The sequence below is a fragment of the Neopsephotus bourkii genome, unplaced genomic scaffold (genome assembly GCF_033783945.1).
Source record: "Neopsephotus bourkii isolate Nb327-2 ecotype Australia unplaced genomic scaffold, CSIRO-AGI_Nbou_v1 NB_659, whole genome shotgun sequence".
NCBI lineage: Eukaryota > Metazoa > Chordata > Aves > Psittaciformes > Psittacidae > Neopsephotus > Neopsephotus bourkii.
In genome coordinates, this window is record NW_026901158.1 from 4,906,649 (window position 1) to 4,919,482 (window position 12,834).

The window sequence follows — 12,834 nt, forward strand, 5'->3', positions numbered from 1 at the left end:
GGAAAACATGCTGGAAGGACATAGAGGCACAGTAATAACGGCAGGAATGGAGCACGGCCATGCTACAATGAGACATGGGGAGGTTCATCAAACAAGGAGGAGAAGGAAACACAACACAGCATCACCAGACACTGGTAATTCATACTTACCGCAGCTCAGCCTCACCTCTCCAACTATTCCATCAGTGAGCAGCATGCTTTCAGGCATAGGAATGGCTCAATACAGGGCTCAATGCAGCCACACTCATCACTCCCAGCAGCGTGATGGGGATGGGCACAACCAAAACCCAGAGAAAACTCCATCTGCAGTTAAAAAGCTGATTTAATTAGAATGAAATAATGCAATTTCCTCCTTGACCAGAACACCAGAGACAGCCAAGCTGAAGCAAAACCTGGCTGAAGCTTCGTGAGACTGGAGGTGCCGAAGACGCCGTTTCACCAGATTCATGATGCTCTGAGAAAGTGTGACAAGCTTGTTTGAAAAGTGTGAAAGAGTCTTGGAAATGTCAAAGGATTTCAACACCTTCTGGAGGCTGCTGAAGCAACTGGATATTGCACTTAGAGATGCTCATTCCATTCTTTCTTGTGCTACGTGATGGTAAGTTGCTTGTAACTTGAGTGTGTTCTTGGCTCTCGTAGCTGTGCTGGAGCTAGTGACTGTAATTGTGCACTTTATTGGGAAGTTTGAAGGAAATGCTTGGCCAAGCCTTTGAGAAATGCACAGAAGAAAAGCAATAGATGGGGTGTTTTCCACCGCTGCAGTGGAAGGGAACAAATCTGCCTCCCCTCACCCCGTGGCATTCGCTTGTTAGGATCACCCAGTAGCTCCAGTCTCTCCCTCCTATCGGAGGGCAGACAGCAAGTGCACAGTGCTGGAGAGTGAGCTCATCGAGCCTGTTGAGAGCACAGGGTGGGAAGGACTAATACTAATATCTAAAGGGGCCTACAAGAAAGATGGAGAGGGGCTTTGGACAAGGGCCTGTAGGGACAGGCCAAGGGGAATGGCTTGAACCTGCCCGAGGGGAGACTGAGCTGAGCTCTTCGGCAGCAGCTCTTCCCTGTGAGGGTGCTGAGGCGCTGGCACAGGGTGCCCAGAGAAGCTGTGGCTGCCCCATCCCTGGCAGTGCTCAAGGCCAGGTTGGACACAGGGGCTTGGAGCAAGCTGCTCCAGTGGAAGGTGTCCCTGCCCATGGCAGGGGTTGGAGCTGGAGGAGCTTTAAGGTCCCTTCCAACCCAAACCATTCCTGATCCTAGGTCTCTATGAATAAAAGACATTTATTCCACTCTGCTCTGCTGTAGCACACTGTAGGCATCACTGGCAAAGAGGTTTTTGCTCTTGGTTCCCCAGGTTCCCTATGCAGAAACACGCCACAAAGGGTACAATAATAACAACAAACATGCACCCGGAGCTCTGCATCCCCCTCAATGCGCAGCAGCTATTACCAAAAAGCTGGACACACACATCCCTCTCCTGGTGCTCAGCTCTTGCAGTTGGGATCCTCAGCAGCGTTACTCCTGAAATGATCCATTACAGAAGTTTACAACTTTGCCACGGGCTGCTGCTGCCTTGGGTGGCTCTTAAGTCTCTATTCCAGTTGCTCCCCAGTCAGTGCGCTGCTTTCTGGCTGCTTGAAACCCAGTCCATAAGCTCAGGGCTACTGGTTTTGCACAGAAGGAAACCACCCTTTTCCCAAATCTACCACCCAAGCTCCAGCTGGGAGAGGGAACTCTTAAACTGAAAACCCGAGAGCAAATACACTGGGGAAAAGAAAAGGGAAGGGAAGGGGTGGGGAGCCATGTCTCACCAAAACTACATTACCCACAATCCGCGGAGCAGGGGGAGGAAATGCTGCTTTTTGCAAAGGAGGTTTAGCTTCAACAGCTGCAGTTTAAAAGCGAAATACAGGGGGAGGGATGGGACTGGGCGAAGGAGGGAGGACGGGCGGGCAGGGAGCGCAGCGGGCTCGGGGCCGCTGTCATGCGGCGGTCCCAGCCCAGGCGGCCGGCGGGGCTCGCCGGGGGGCTCGGGGCAGCAACGGGCGAGTTTGGGCAAAGTTTGACCCCGTTGCCTTTCTGATCCTGCGGCTGCGACCGGAGCGGGGGCCCTCCCCGATACCCCCCCCTCGCCCTTAGCTCCAGCGGCGAGGCTGAGCGCGGGGCCGGCGCTGTCCCCGTATGCATGCATGTATTGCGAGAGAGGAAGCTCGCTGCAGCCAGGAGGCGGAGGCACCGATCCTGCTCCTCTCACCTCCCCGGGCATCTAGCAAAGAGGCGAAGGGAGGAAAAAAAGGAGCGAGAGAAGGAGCCTCCCCCCTACACCCCCCCCCCCCCCCCCCTTCCACCTCCGCCCGCCGCACCGCGCCTCCGCGCAGCGCAGGGAGCGCGGAGCCCGGTGCGGAGCGCGGCGGCCGGGGCTCGGCGCTGCTCCCGCCGCCGCGGGATGCTGTGACCGCCCCGCGGGGCCCACGCGTGTGTGCGGGGCAGCCCATGAGCCCCGCAGGCTGAGCCGCAGCCCGCTCGCCCGGCAGCAGCAGCGGGAGGAGGAGGAGGAGGAAGGTCGGACACCCCTGCGGAGAGACGCTCGCCGAGGAGGAGGAGGAGGAGGAGGAGGAGGAAGGGGAGCCGCGGGGCCGGCGCCCCCCGGGCCGGTGCGTGGCGGCGGGATGTCACGGGCGGTGATTCCGCGGTGCTGAGCGCGGCCCCGCTGCGGGAGCGGGACCCCCGGTCAGTCCGTGCGGCTCCGGCTATTTCTAAGGAAAGAGCATTATAATTAATGATAACCCCCAAAGCATCGCTGGCGGAGGAGCCTCCAACCACCGGCGCTTTGGCTACTCCGTGCATTTTCCACCCGTCGTCTCTTTCGGGTTTATTATTGTGATTTTTTTGTGTGCGAAAGGAAGTTCTGAACAACTGCAAGTCAGGAAGTGGAAATCCACACCGGTTGTGACAAGCCGGGGCTAAAAACTATTTCATTATTTATATAGATGTGTCTATCAACATTCTGCTTTTCATCCAAAGAATAAAGGGAAATACCGGCTAGTTCTATGTTTGACGGTGAATGACAGACCGCATCTGAGGAAAGGAAGGACTAAATATATCAGCTAAGAACACCCCTGTTATTTATTGAACTCAAGAGCCCTTCTTTTTTTTAACCCAAAGACTGTTTGAGTGATATATTTAATGGGTCATTAAAAGGGGAAAACAGTTTTAAAGGCCCTTTGTGCTTCTAAAGTGCAGCTAGCCTCAAAAATAGCAGTACTTGTAAGACAGATACTCAAATTAAGGCTTTACGTGATGAATTTTCTATCCTATGGATATCAGTTTTGAGATTACAAACCAAGAAGGTCTGTAATTGATCTAGCACCAGATCATTTCAATGCCTAATATTCCCCAGGATTGCTGGAGTACCCTAGGAGCTGCGTCGGACTGTACTCGGGGTATGCCATGGGCTGTATTCAGAGTATTAGCTGCAAATCCAAAGTTTTCCGGGAAAGTATTTCCGTGATTGAAGTCAAAGCCTCCATCGATCCCATTCCCACCAGCATCGACGAGTCCTCCAGCGTGGTCCTGCGCTACCGGACCCCTCACTTCCGAGCCTCTGCACAAGTGTTGGTGCCCCCTATTCCCAAGAAGGAGACCTGGATCGTGGGCTGGATCCAGGCTTGCAGCCACATGGAATTTTACAATCACTACGGGGAGCAGGGAATGTAAGTATTTCCACGAGCACGTGCGGGTGCGTTTGCCTAGTGGGAAGGACCATGGCCTGGGTGGAAATACTGGATTAAGCTGAAAATCCTAATGCAGTTGGTTTGATTTCAAAACCCAGCTCTTCTGAAACTTAACAGGACTTTATCCTATGTTTAAAATACAGGAGAGCTTGTCCCTGCCCTTTAAAAGGAGTGGGTGTTCTTCCCGTCTAATGGAAATGTGCCCAAGCCATAACCAAAACCCACTTGCTCTGATAAGAACCCAACAGCAATCCTACGTTTCCCAACAGCTTTTGAGCAGCACTGGAGATCCTGGAAGCCCAGATCAGCCCTGGTACCACAGGCAGCCTTGTGTTGATACATGCTTTACACAAGGGGTCCCCCTGACTGCCAGCTCCTCTCATCTGCATCCCTCCCCATCCCTCCCAGGGTAAATCTGCTCCTTGAGAAGCCCCAGGGAAGCCCAAGGGCTCACACTTGTGGCACATTGCTGGCCCCAGCGGGCACTACTGCTGCTGCAGTGGGCCACCACTGGGGGCTCGGTGGCCCAACAGCTTTGGGAACACATTTGACATCGGGGGATGGATCCTGCTTGCTTTGCCTATGGCAGCAGGCAGCCTACAGGGACAGAACAACATGGATTTAACCCACTGAGAGTTAAACCCTTTGCAGGGTGAAAATTTCACATTACCCTCTTTTGGGGTAATGTAAGATAGGGGAAAGATAGATATAGGGGGAAGTGAGGGGCTGTTTGGCACAAGAAAACCACCCTGTTACTGGTCAGACAGTAAGACAGGAACGAGTCAAATGAAAATGTCACCTCCCCACTGAGAAAAGTCGTCTCCTCCCCAGTCCTCCGCCAGTTTGATCACCAGACGCTGGTGCAGGGTTTGGCTCGTAGTTAAAGCAGCAACAGCACCTGATGTCCAGATGCCTGCACAGCCCAGCAGTTCTGCAGTGCACGGTGCTGGCAGCGCTGGGTGCAGCAGAGATCTGTCTGTCCAGCCATGGGAATGAGCTCGGGGCTGGCAGATGGTTTGGGGGCTGGAGGTGCTGATGCTGCCCGGTCACAGGAGCAAGGGAAGAAGGACGGGAAGGTCAGATCCTAAGGAACTCTCCTATCTGCTCATCTGAGTACCCGGTGTTAGAGGGATGCTGCCTCAGCCCCTCAAAGGTCATTCTGTGTGGCTTAAAAGATGGTCAATGAGGAGGGCTGAGGGAACACGGCTGCAGAGCAGGATAGACTGACTTAGTGCAGTGCCTCCCTGCCATCAACCTGAACATCTGCACGCACATCCCGGCCCTTCTTCCCTCCCTCCTGCCTGTAAGCTCAGATAAGGAGACAGGCTCAGCATCCCAGACATAAAGTGCATACGTGTTGTAAGATGTGGAGCAGACCAAAGGCAAGTGAGGAGCAGCCGTGACAGTGTCCCCCCCACTTTTGTCCCCATGTCCTCTCTCTGCTCAAGCATAAAGTGCCTTGAGAAGCAAACTGGCACCTGGCAAACAGCACCAATGAGGCTCAGTGAGGGAGCAGACCAGCTTAGCTTGATTTTAAAAGTACTTACAGCAGGCCCGAAATCTGTAGGCTTTTTGGCTCCGGCACCATCTTTAGCAAGGACAATTTGTTGCTCAGATGTTCCCAATTCCAGGCCTATGGGATTTGCATGTGTAATTCTCAGGCTCATTTAGAAATCCTGTCTTCAGCGACCAGCTGCGAAGGAAAACAGAGAAGTCCACTGTATATAAATACAGCTCACATCCACTGAAACAAGGACTGGGCAGAGAGCTGCTCTGCTAGGGCTGCTGTGTCCTTCTATTTCCCTGCACCTGAGTTTGCCTGTGTTTGGAATGAGGGTTTGGTACAGTCTTCCCTTGCTGGAATGCTTTGAGACCAAGGAAAAGTGGTATCTACAGGCTGAGTGCTGTAAACAGGGAGTCAGAATTGAACACTGCAGCTATGTCAGGGAGTTATTAGCTAGAAAATCATGGAAACAAGGATTTTTCCCTAGGAGGTTCATTGACGTTTAACTGGTACAGAGAAAGGAGTTCCCCAAACACAAGCAGGAATTGGCCTGCTCCTCCACTCTCTTTCTATAGACCTGTCACCATCTGAAAGCTATAAATAAAGGCGTTTGGGAGGAAAGGCTTCTTTCAATGCCATTGACACATGCTCTTGGAAGACCTTTACAGAGAGAGGGACAGGACACAAACCTATCTGAAAGATGGGCAAAGCCTGTAGCTGGTGTAACTCAATGTAATCTCACTGACCTCCACAGAGCTGCATTGATTTATGCCAGCAGAGTATTTGTCCCAACTTTCCATGATGGAGAGAGGCTGCTGCAACACACATCTCTTTGATCACTGGGGTGACAAGCAAACAGAAAACACCAAATCATCAAAAATCACTTGGTCAGCTGGAGCATCAGTGCTTACAGCAGGCTTTGGGTTAATTTGTCGCTTCCATGCCCCAAAGTTGTTAACTGTGTATAAGATGGCCATTATGTTGAGGACAGAAACAGCTGAGAAATACTGGAGGAGATGGAGCAGTGCCTGTATAGGGATGTTGGTTACAGAGGGGATAATTCAGACACGTTTGAAGTGGCACTAGCCATTTGGGGCTAAACGCAGTGGTTTTAGGTATAAAGGCAAACAATTAAAGCTTAGATGACACGCGAATGCTGGCATTATTTTACATGTAAGTCAGTAGGTGCTGCTGGGAATGGGAAAACCTCCAGCATGAGGATGTGGAAGTGCTCTCTGACCCCACTTCCCTGCAGAACTGGGGCAGTCTCCTGCCTGCTGTTGCTGCTCCCTCGAGCAGGGTTTTACCCTGTTCCTTAGGGAGGGATGCTGCTGTGCAGTGGGAAGCATCAGGATCAGGCCTGTGTGGGAGCAGCTGGATGGGGTCCCCACTGGGATCTTCCCCATGGGTGCTGGTTCCCCATCATGCAGCACTTGGTGGGACCTGTGTTAGTGGCTGGGTGATGCCAGAACAGCGTTATCCAGCCTCGTTTCTTCATCTCCATGGAGATGTGCAAGAAGCGGTGCAGATGGAGATATGCAAAACAGGGAGAGAAATAAATTGGAGTTTGCATATGATCAGCCCAGAATCTGGAGAAGTTTCAGGTGGATATTTCTCCCTGATGGGGCAGCTTGCAGCATTACATCATCGCTTTACCTACCCAGCATCTCTCTTGTGACATTAAATCTCCTATGCCCTGCAGCAGAGGCACAATGAACTCGAGAAATCAACTTGTCAAGAGAATAAACCCCCAGTCCTTAGAAGGGAAAACACAGTCAAAACCAGATTCACCATAGGAGAAAAATAAGGTTATCCTTTCGCTGGGAAGCAAAGGGAGGTCAGCTCACAGTGGGAATTTACCCTTTGGGGGTTTGGATGAAAAGGCTTTGCTGCCCTTACCTGTGCTGTATGCATACAGTTTAACACAGGCAAATAGCTTGTCCGGCCTGATTTGAGCCTGCTCAGCTGAAGCAGCATTAGCACCAGCGTTCTGCTGGTGTTACTCCCTGAACCATCACGCAGCAAACATCACTGCCGGTTCACCAGCAGGAACACGCAGCTGGAGGATGGCGGGGGGAAGAGGGACCACAGCAGCGTGACTCCGGCAACAGGGGAACAACATCTTGAGTTTCCTTCCTGTTCTTTGCTGTAACCGCGGCTTGGATCTCTCGATGTGCTGCAGCAGGCGAGACAGGCGCTGGAAAGGGCCGTTTAAAATCAAGCAGCTCCGACTGTCAGGTTCTCTCTTTCAGCACAGGCGCAGGAGGGAGGGAGGGATGGATGGAGGGAGGCAGGAGCAGGGATGTGAAATACACGAGACGGCTTTGCACTGCACCGGTACCTGCAACGAGCACAGTCTGCATCCGAGGTCGGCTTCTCCCATCTAGGGCGCTGGTGGAGGGGAAGGGTGTGGGAAAGCACGAGCACATCTGGCCTGTGACTAATTAGGAGCTGGCTGTAAGGAACTGGTGCTGGTAGTGCCTGATGCCTGTTGTAAAAGGTTGACTGAACATCCCCGTGTCGCTGCGGGATGCACAGGGCTGGAGGCTTGGATTTGCTGTCACTGCAGTGATGGCTCCGGTTTGTGCTGTGGGGCTTGGGGTAAGCTGGGGGGGCTTCATCTCATGTGACAGAACAGGAAGAAGTGAGGACTGGGAGCCTAAAACCTACATAAAGCTGCTTGGCTGTCAGCAGCAGGGCTATGGTTGTGCCACAAGGAGTAGCTCAAAGTTCCTTCTGATAGGAAAAAGCCATTTGTTAACAGGGTTTTGTTAGCATCCAGTCCCTGGTGGTGCCCATCCTGACCGTGAAGGTTTCAGAAGAGGCAGGAACAAGCCTGCCAGCATTACAAGCCGGAACCTACTGATTTTGGAGCCGATCAGCCACGGTGAATCCATGAAACCAGATAGGTTGGTTCCTTTTCATGCCTCTTCCCTGCTATTGTCAGCAAAGTGTTTACTAGGCACTTTCTGGTCTTTTCTTGGCTCGACACCACCACAGAAAGATGCTGATGCAGCCAAAGATCATTCCACAGCGTTCTGTCCAAAATCATCCAAAAAGCCAGTTGTTGGCATATTGTTTAACACGGACACGCTATGCAGGCAAAGGCTACCAGCCTGGCCATGTGCAAGCTTTGCTGTAGCAGCAGGCAAGGTCCAACCATGACCAGCAGCAACCATCTGGTTTCGCTCCAGTCATGGGAACACCATAAGGCCTCGGTTTTCTTCTCATGGCTAAGCTGTGCAGACAGAGCCTCATGGTTTTGAAACCCCAGGGTTAACCACACTCTAGAGTTAAGCACAGGGTGCTCCATGAGGAAGCACAGCCCAGTTTCTTCTTCCCCATTCCTGCCAATGCCTTTTCCTAAGCAGGATGCGCTTCTGAGCCTGAGCACGGCCGTGCTGCTCACCAACACGCTCGGCTTTGCACTGAGGTTCTGCAGGCTCTGAGGGCAGCTTCCTGCCTTCAGCAGCCTCCCCATGCCCTGACACAGATCCACTTCTTGCTCTTGTTTAAACCCTAGGCAAATCCTGACATGGTCCTGCAGCAACCTGCTCTAGTGGACGGTGCCCCTGCCCATGGCAGGGGGTTGGAACTGGATGAGCTTTAAGGTCCCATCCAATCCAGTCTGGGATTCTCTATTGGTCTGGGGATCTTATATGTATAGGGACAAGCAGGTCTTAGTTGCCCTGCAGTTTCAGAGCATCCTCTACCTGATTCTCCTGCCATTTGCCCACCAGCCTCTTGCAGCATCTCAGGTCTCAGTTTGGCACTGTGGTACCCACAGAGATGCTGCAGCTGCACCTTAGCACCATGCCTGTCAGGGTGCACCTCTGGGAAATCATCACATCTCATCCCCAGGTGACAGCCAAGCTGGGTCCTGGCCACTGAATGGAAAGTAATCCTAAACCATCTGCTGAAAGGGAGAGAAAGAGCCCCCAGATGGTGTTTCAGAGCCGGGCTGTGCGGTGGGGGCTGCAGACACGACCTCTGCTCATCTGCCTGCTGAGGGCTGCCCTCATCCAGCATCCCCAGGGCTTTTCCCTGAAGAGCATGGGGGATGGCGAGCGAGGATGACTCTGGTTTAGAGAGCAGAGCGCATCAACGTCTCTGCAGCGATGGGGGTCCTGGCAGGGCTGCTCAGGGATCTCCTTTTGGCTGCCTTCACTACAGATTTTCTTCCAGGGAAAGGACTCCCTCTGCCTGCTGGCCATGGGCTCGGGAGGGGAGGATTTGCTGCAGCTGCGGTGCCAGAGCTGACAGCAGCCCCTAAATCTGTGTGCGGAGATGTCGCGCTTGCATAACCCTGGTCCTGCTGCTCGGAGCATCCCTGCATCCCTGCTGCACAGCCTGCGTCCTGCCTTGCCCTTCACCTCCCAGGCCATAGCCGACCTGCAAACCACCCACCTCCTGCACAGGGCAGCCCTTTGCCCAACGTTTGCCATGGCATAGGGGGGACTTTTAACGAGGACACCCCCCTTGCTCGGGTGAAAAGAGAGATGAGATCTTTAAATCCCCCGCAGTATCTAGCCCCAGCCAGGCATTTACAGCCAACTGCTGAGCGATCCAATGGCTCCAAACATGGAGGCACTTCACGGTCATTAACTAATTACCAGAACAGCCTTGTGAGACTGTTCCATTAGTCCTGGCCAGAGCAGAGGAGCAGCTCATCCAATGCTGAGTTAGAGCTGGCTGGGTCCCACATGAGCCCCCTGCCTGCTTGCGCCCACTTCAGCCCCTGCTTCAGCCAAAGGGCTATTTTAAGCTGCAGCACTGGGCTTAATAAAGGCTTGGACAGTCACTCTGCTGAGCCTGAGCACATGTTCTCGGTCTCCCTCCTAAGATAAACTATGTCCCATTATGTAGGGGGCCACAGGGCTTGGGGGGGGGGCTGGGATACAGCCTCATATCCCAGCCCCATGGTGGGTCAAGGGTGGGAGCTGCTGACACACAGCCCCTTCTGCCACTTCAGCATCTCTGGATGCTGGGAGGGCTGGTCTGTAAGCAAGGAGGAGAAGGTACATCAGAGCCTTGTCTACCAGCCTGCTTTATAAAAGAGTGTCCTTAAAATACCTGGCACATGCTCTGTAGTTATGCCATCACTCTGCATGCACCTACCCCTTTATCTGAGGCATTTACAGCAGTTTGCTTCTATTGGCAAATCTGATCTTAATTAAATCGGAAGTTAATGAAGAAACCCAACCCCGGTTGTGTGCTGCAAGGTGACAGAGGCAGTTTTCACTCCCTTGCTTGCCCTAAAGCCCGACCTTTCTGCCTGCTCACAAGCACAGCACCCAGCGACCGGCTCAGGCAGTTTTACAGGCTGGCTGACCTCAGTTTCTCTGATTACTGTAATAGCATCCCCAGCCCAGAGCCTGGGGTGCAGCCTTTGAACTGGGTCCTTCCTAGGGCTGGAGAAGGATGGGTTACACGGGCAGTGCCAGGCAGGCAGCAGGGAGAGACAGCGGCTGACCCAGGCACTGAAAGGGAAGAACAGAACAGGGCAGTGGGAAGCTTTATGATCCAGTTGAGTCCTACTTCAATCACTTGGGCCTTTTGTCACCTCACCCCAGGGCCAGCTCTGAGCCTGCCTGCTCTTCTGCTGACACCGGAGATACCGTGCTATTGAGAGAAGGCAATTCAGCCCCGAGCCCTGCTCTCAGTGCTGAATACAGTGCTGGGGTGAGTCCTTGTGTTCAGCCAGCCAAGGACCTGCAAGGAGATACCTGCAACACTGCGTTATCTCCAGCGCTGGAGCACTCACCCTTTGCAGCCTTAAATAGACACAGTTTGAACCACTCCAGGCTACCATCGAATCATAGAATAGTTAGGGTTGGAAAGGACCTTCGGTCCCTGCAAGGTATCCCTGTTTGATGCTTGCTCCTCAATGGTGTTTAACAGCAGGACAGACTTCCATGATCAGTCCTGGAAATGTGCAGGCAGTTTTAATGGCAGGGATGGGGCCTTTTCAGCAGGATGGTGGGAAAGGCACAAATTCCAGTAAAAGCTAAAGGGGGGGGATGCATTCACAACCCCTTCCTTGAAGCCTGGCATGTTTCTAATCTAATGAATTAATGCATTATCCATAACTTGCTGTTGGTTACGGCAGGTCAAGTTGGGAGCTCCCGGATCTACTGGACGGTAAAATCCAGGCCATCAGCGACTCAGACGGAGTGAACTATCCCTGGTACGGGAACACGACCGAAACCTGCACCATCGTGGGTCCCACCAAGAAGGAGTCCAAGTTCAACATCAGCATGAACGACAACTTCTACCCGAGCGTGACGTGGGCAGTGCCCGTCAGCGAGAGCAACGTGGCCAAACTCACAAGCATTCACCGGGATCAAAGCTTCACCACGTGGCTGGTGGCAACCAACACGGCCACCAACGAGATGGTGACCTTGCAGACTATCAAATGGCGCATGAGGCTGGGCATCGAGGTGAACCCCAGCAGACCCTTGGGGCAGCGTGCCAAGCTGCAGGAGCCCTCTGCTCAAGAGCAGCCCCAGGTCCTTAGCAAGAATGAGCCAATACCACCCAGTGCCCTTGTCAAACCCAATGCCAATGATGCTCAGGTACTCATGTGGAGGCCAAAGGATGGGCAGCCGCTCGTGGTGATACCTCCCAAACACCGGTAATACAAACCTGGCGTCCCGGCACCAAAAGGGAGAAAAAGAGAAACGAACCGACGAACCCGAAGAGCAAAACAATCACTTAGGTATTAGAATACACACATAGAATCTGAGCAAAATCAAGAATGCACTTTTTCTTCATTCAACAAATGCAACCATTCTACCTTCTCCCATTGGGACGGATTTCACTGTGCTAAAGCTAAAGAGGAGACCTTTGACCGGGGTCTGTCTCATCACTGGATTCCTAAGGGAAGAAACTAACACTGATGTCTACCCCTAGAGCTGTCTTTTTTTCTTCCCTACTTTAGTTACTGTTTGAACTTCAGTCTCATTAGCTTGTCCAGACTGCCCCGAACAATAAGGACATTTTATTTGGGATTTTTAAAGGGTTTTTTTTTTCCCTTTTATTTTTTTTTTTCCATTTTGGTTGAGAACAAAACAAGTCCCTGGAGCAAAAAGTTGATTATTTAAGATAGGGATTATGGTTCTTTTCTTTTTAAGCTATCAGGTTCTGAGTTGCAAATCCAAGTCATGCGGCCTTATGTAGACTTTGCTTTGCATTGCCAAACTTTTGCCTTAAAGCTACGTCTGACAAACAATGAACCAACACCACCACCACCAGGCAGAATGTCCTTTTTCTGCAGAGAAAGTTTTGGAGTGAGGAATGGATCCATCAGTGTGTTGATGGATGGGAAAAGAAAAGGGCCTGAGGTTGGGAGAAGCATGATAAAAAGAGAATCATCCTGGTTTTACAACCTGGATCAAGGAAGCATGGAAGTAATCTCAGTTTCAAAGCAATGCAAATACCAAACCTGCTGTAGGATGTCTCTCGAGTGGGAGCTACTGGGCCATGTCCCTGCTTCACAGAAGAGGTAGCAAGAAGCTTGCTCTGCTTATGCTTGGTGGTCTCAGTCTCCTGTTAGCATCATCATATGGGACAAGCTCACAGCTGGAGCTGTGGCCCTGGGAGG

General features: G+C 52.4%; 1 protein-coding gene and 1 long non-coding RNA gene across 2 annotated transcripts; one reads left to right on the forward strand and one right to left on the reverse strand.

The window, feature by feature from the left end:
• Nucleotides 1-2,612: 2,612 nt before the first annotated feature.
• Nucleotides 2,613-7,199, reverse strand: LOC133211907 (uncharacterized). The gene is made up of 3 exons (XR_009725319.1): nucleotides 5,537-7,199; nucleotides 5,275-5,420; nucleotides 2,613-2,749 (listed from the first exon to the last, which is right to left on the reverse strand). It is a non-coding gene; the product is annotated as an uncharacterized LOC133211907 (long non-coding RNA).
• Nucleotides 2,676-12,233, forward strand: FAM78A (family with sequence similarity 78 member A). Its single transcript, XM_061352737.1, has 2 exons — nucleotides 2,676-3,706; nucleotides 11,341-12,233. Exons 1-2 carry the CDS (start codon nucleotides 3,444-3,446, stop codon nucleotides 11,867-11,869), a joined length of 792 nt encoding a protein of 263 aa, XP_061208721.1. The 5' UTR covers nucleotides 2,676-3,443; the 3' UTR covers nucleotides 11,870-12,233.
• The last annotated feature ends 601 nt before the right edge of the window (nucleotides 12,234-12,834 follow it).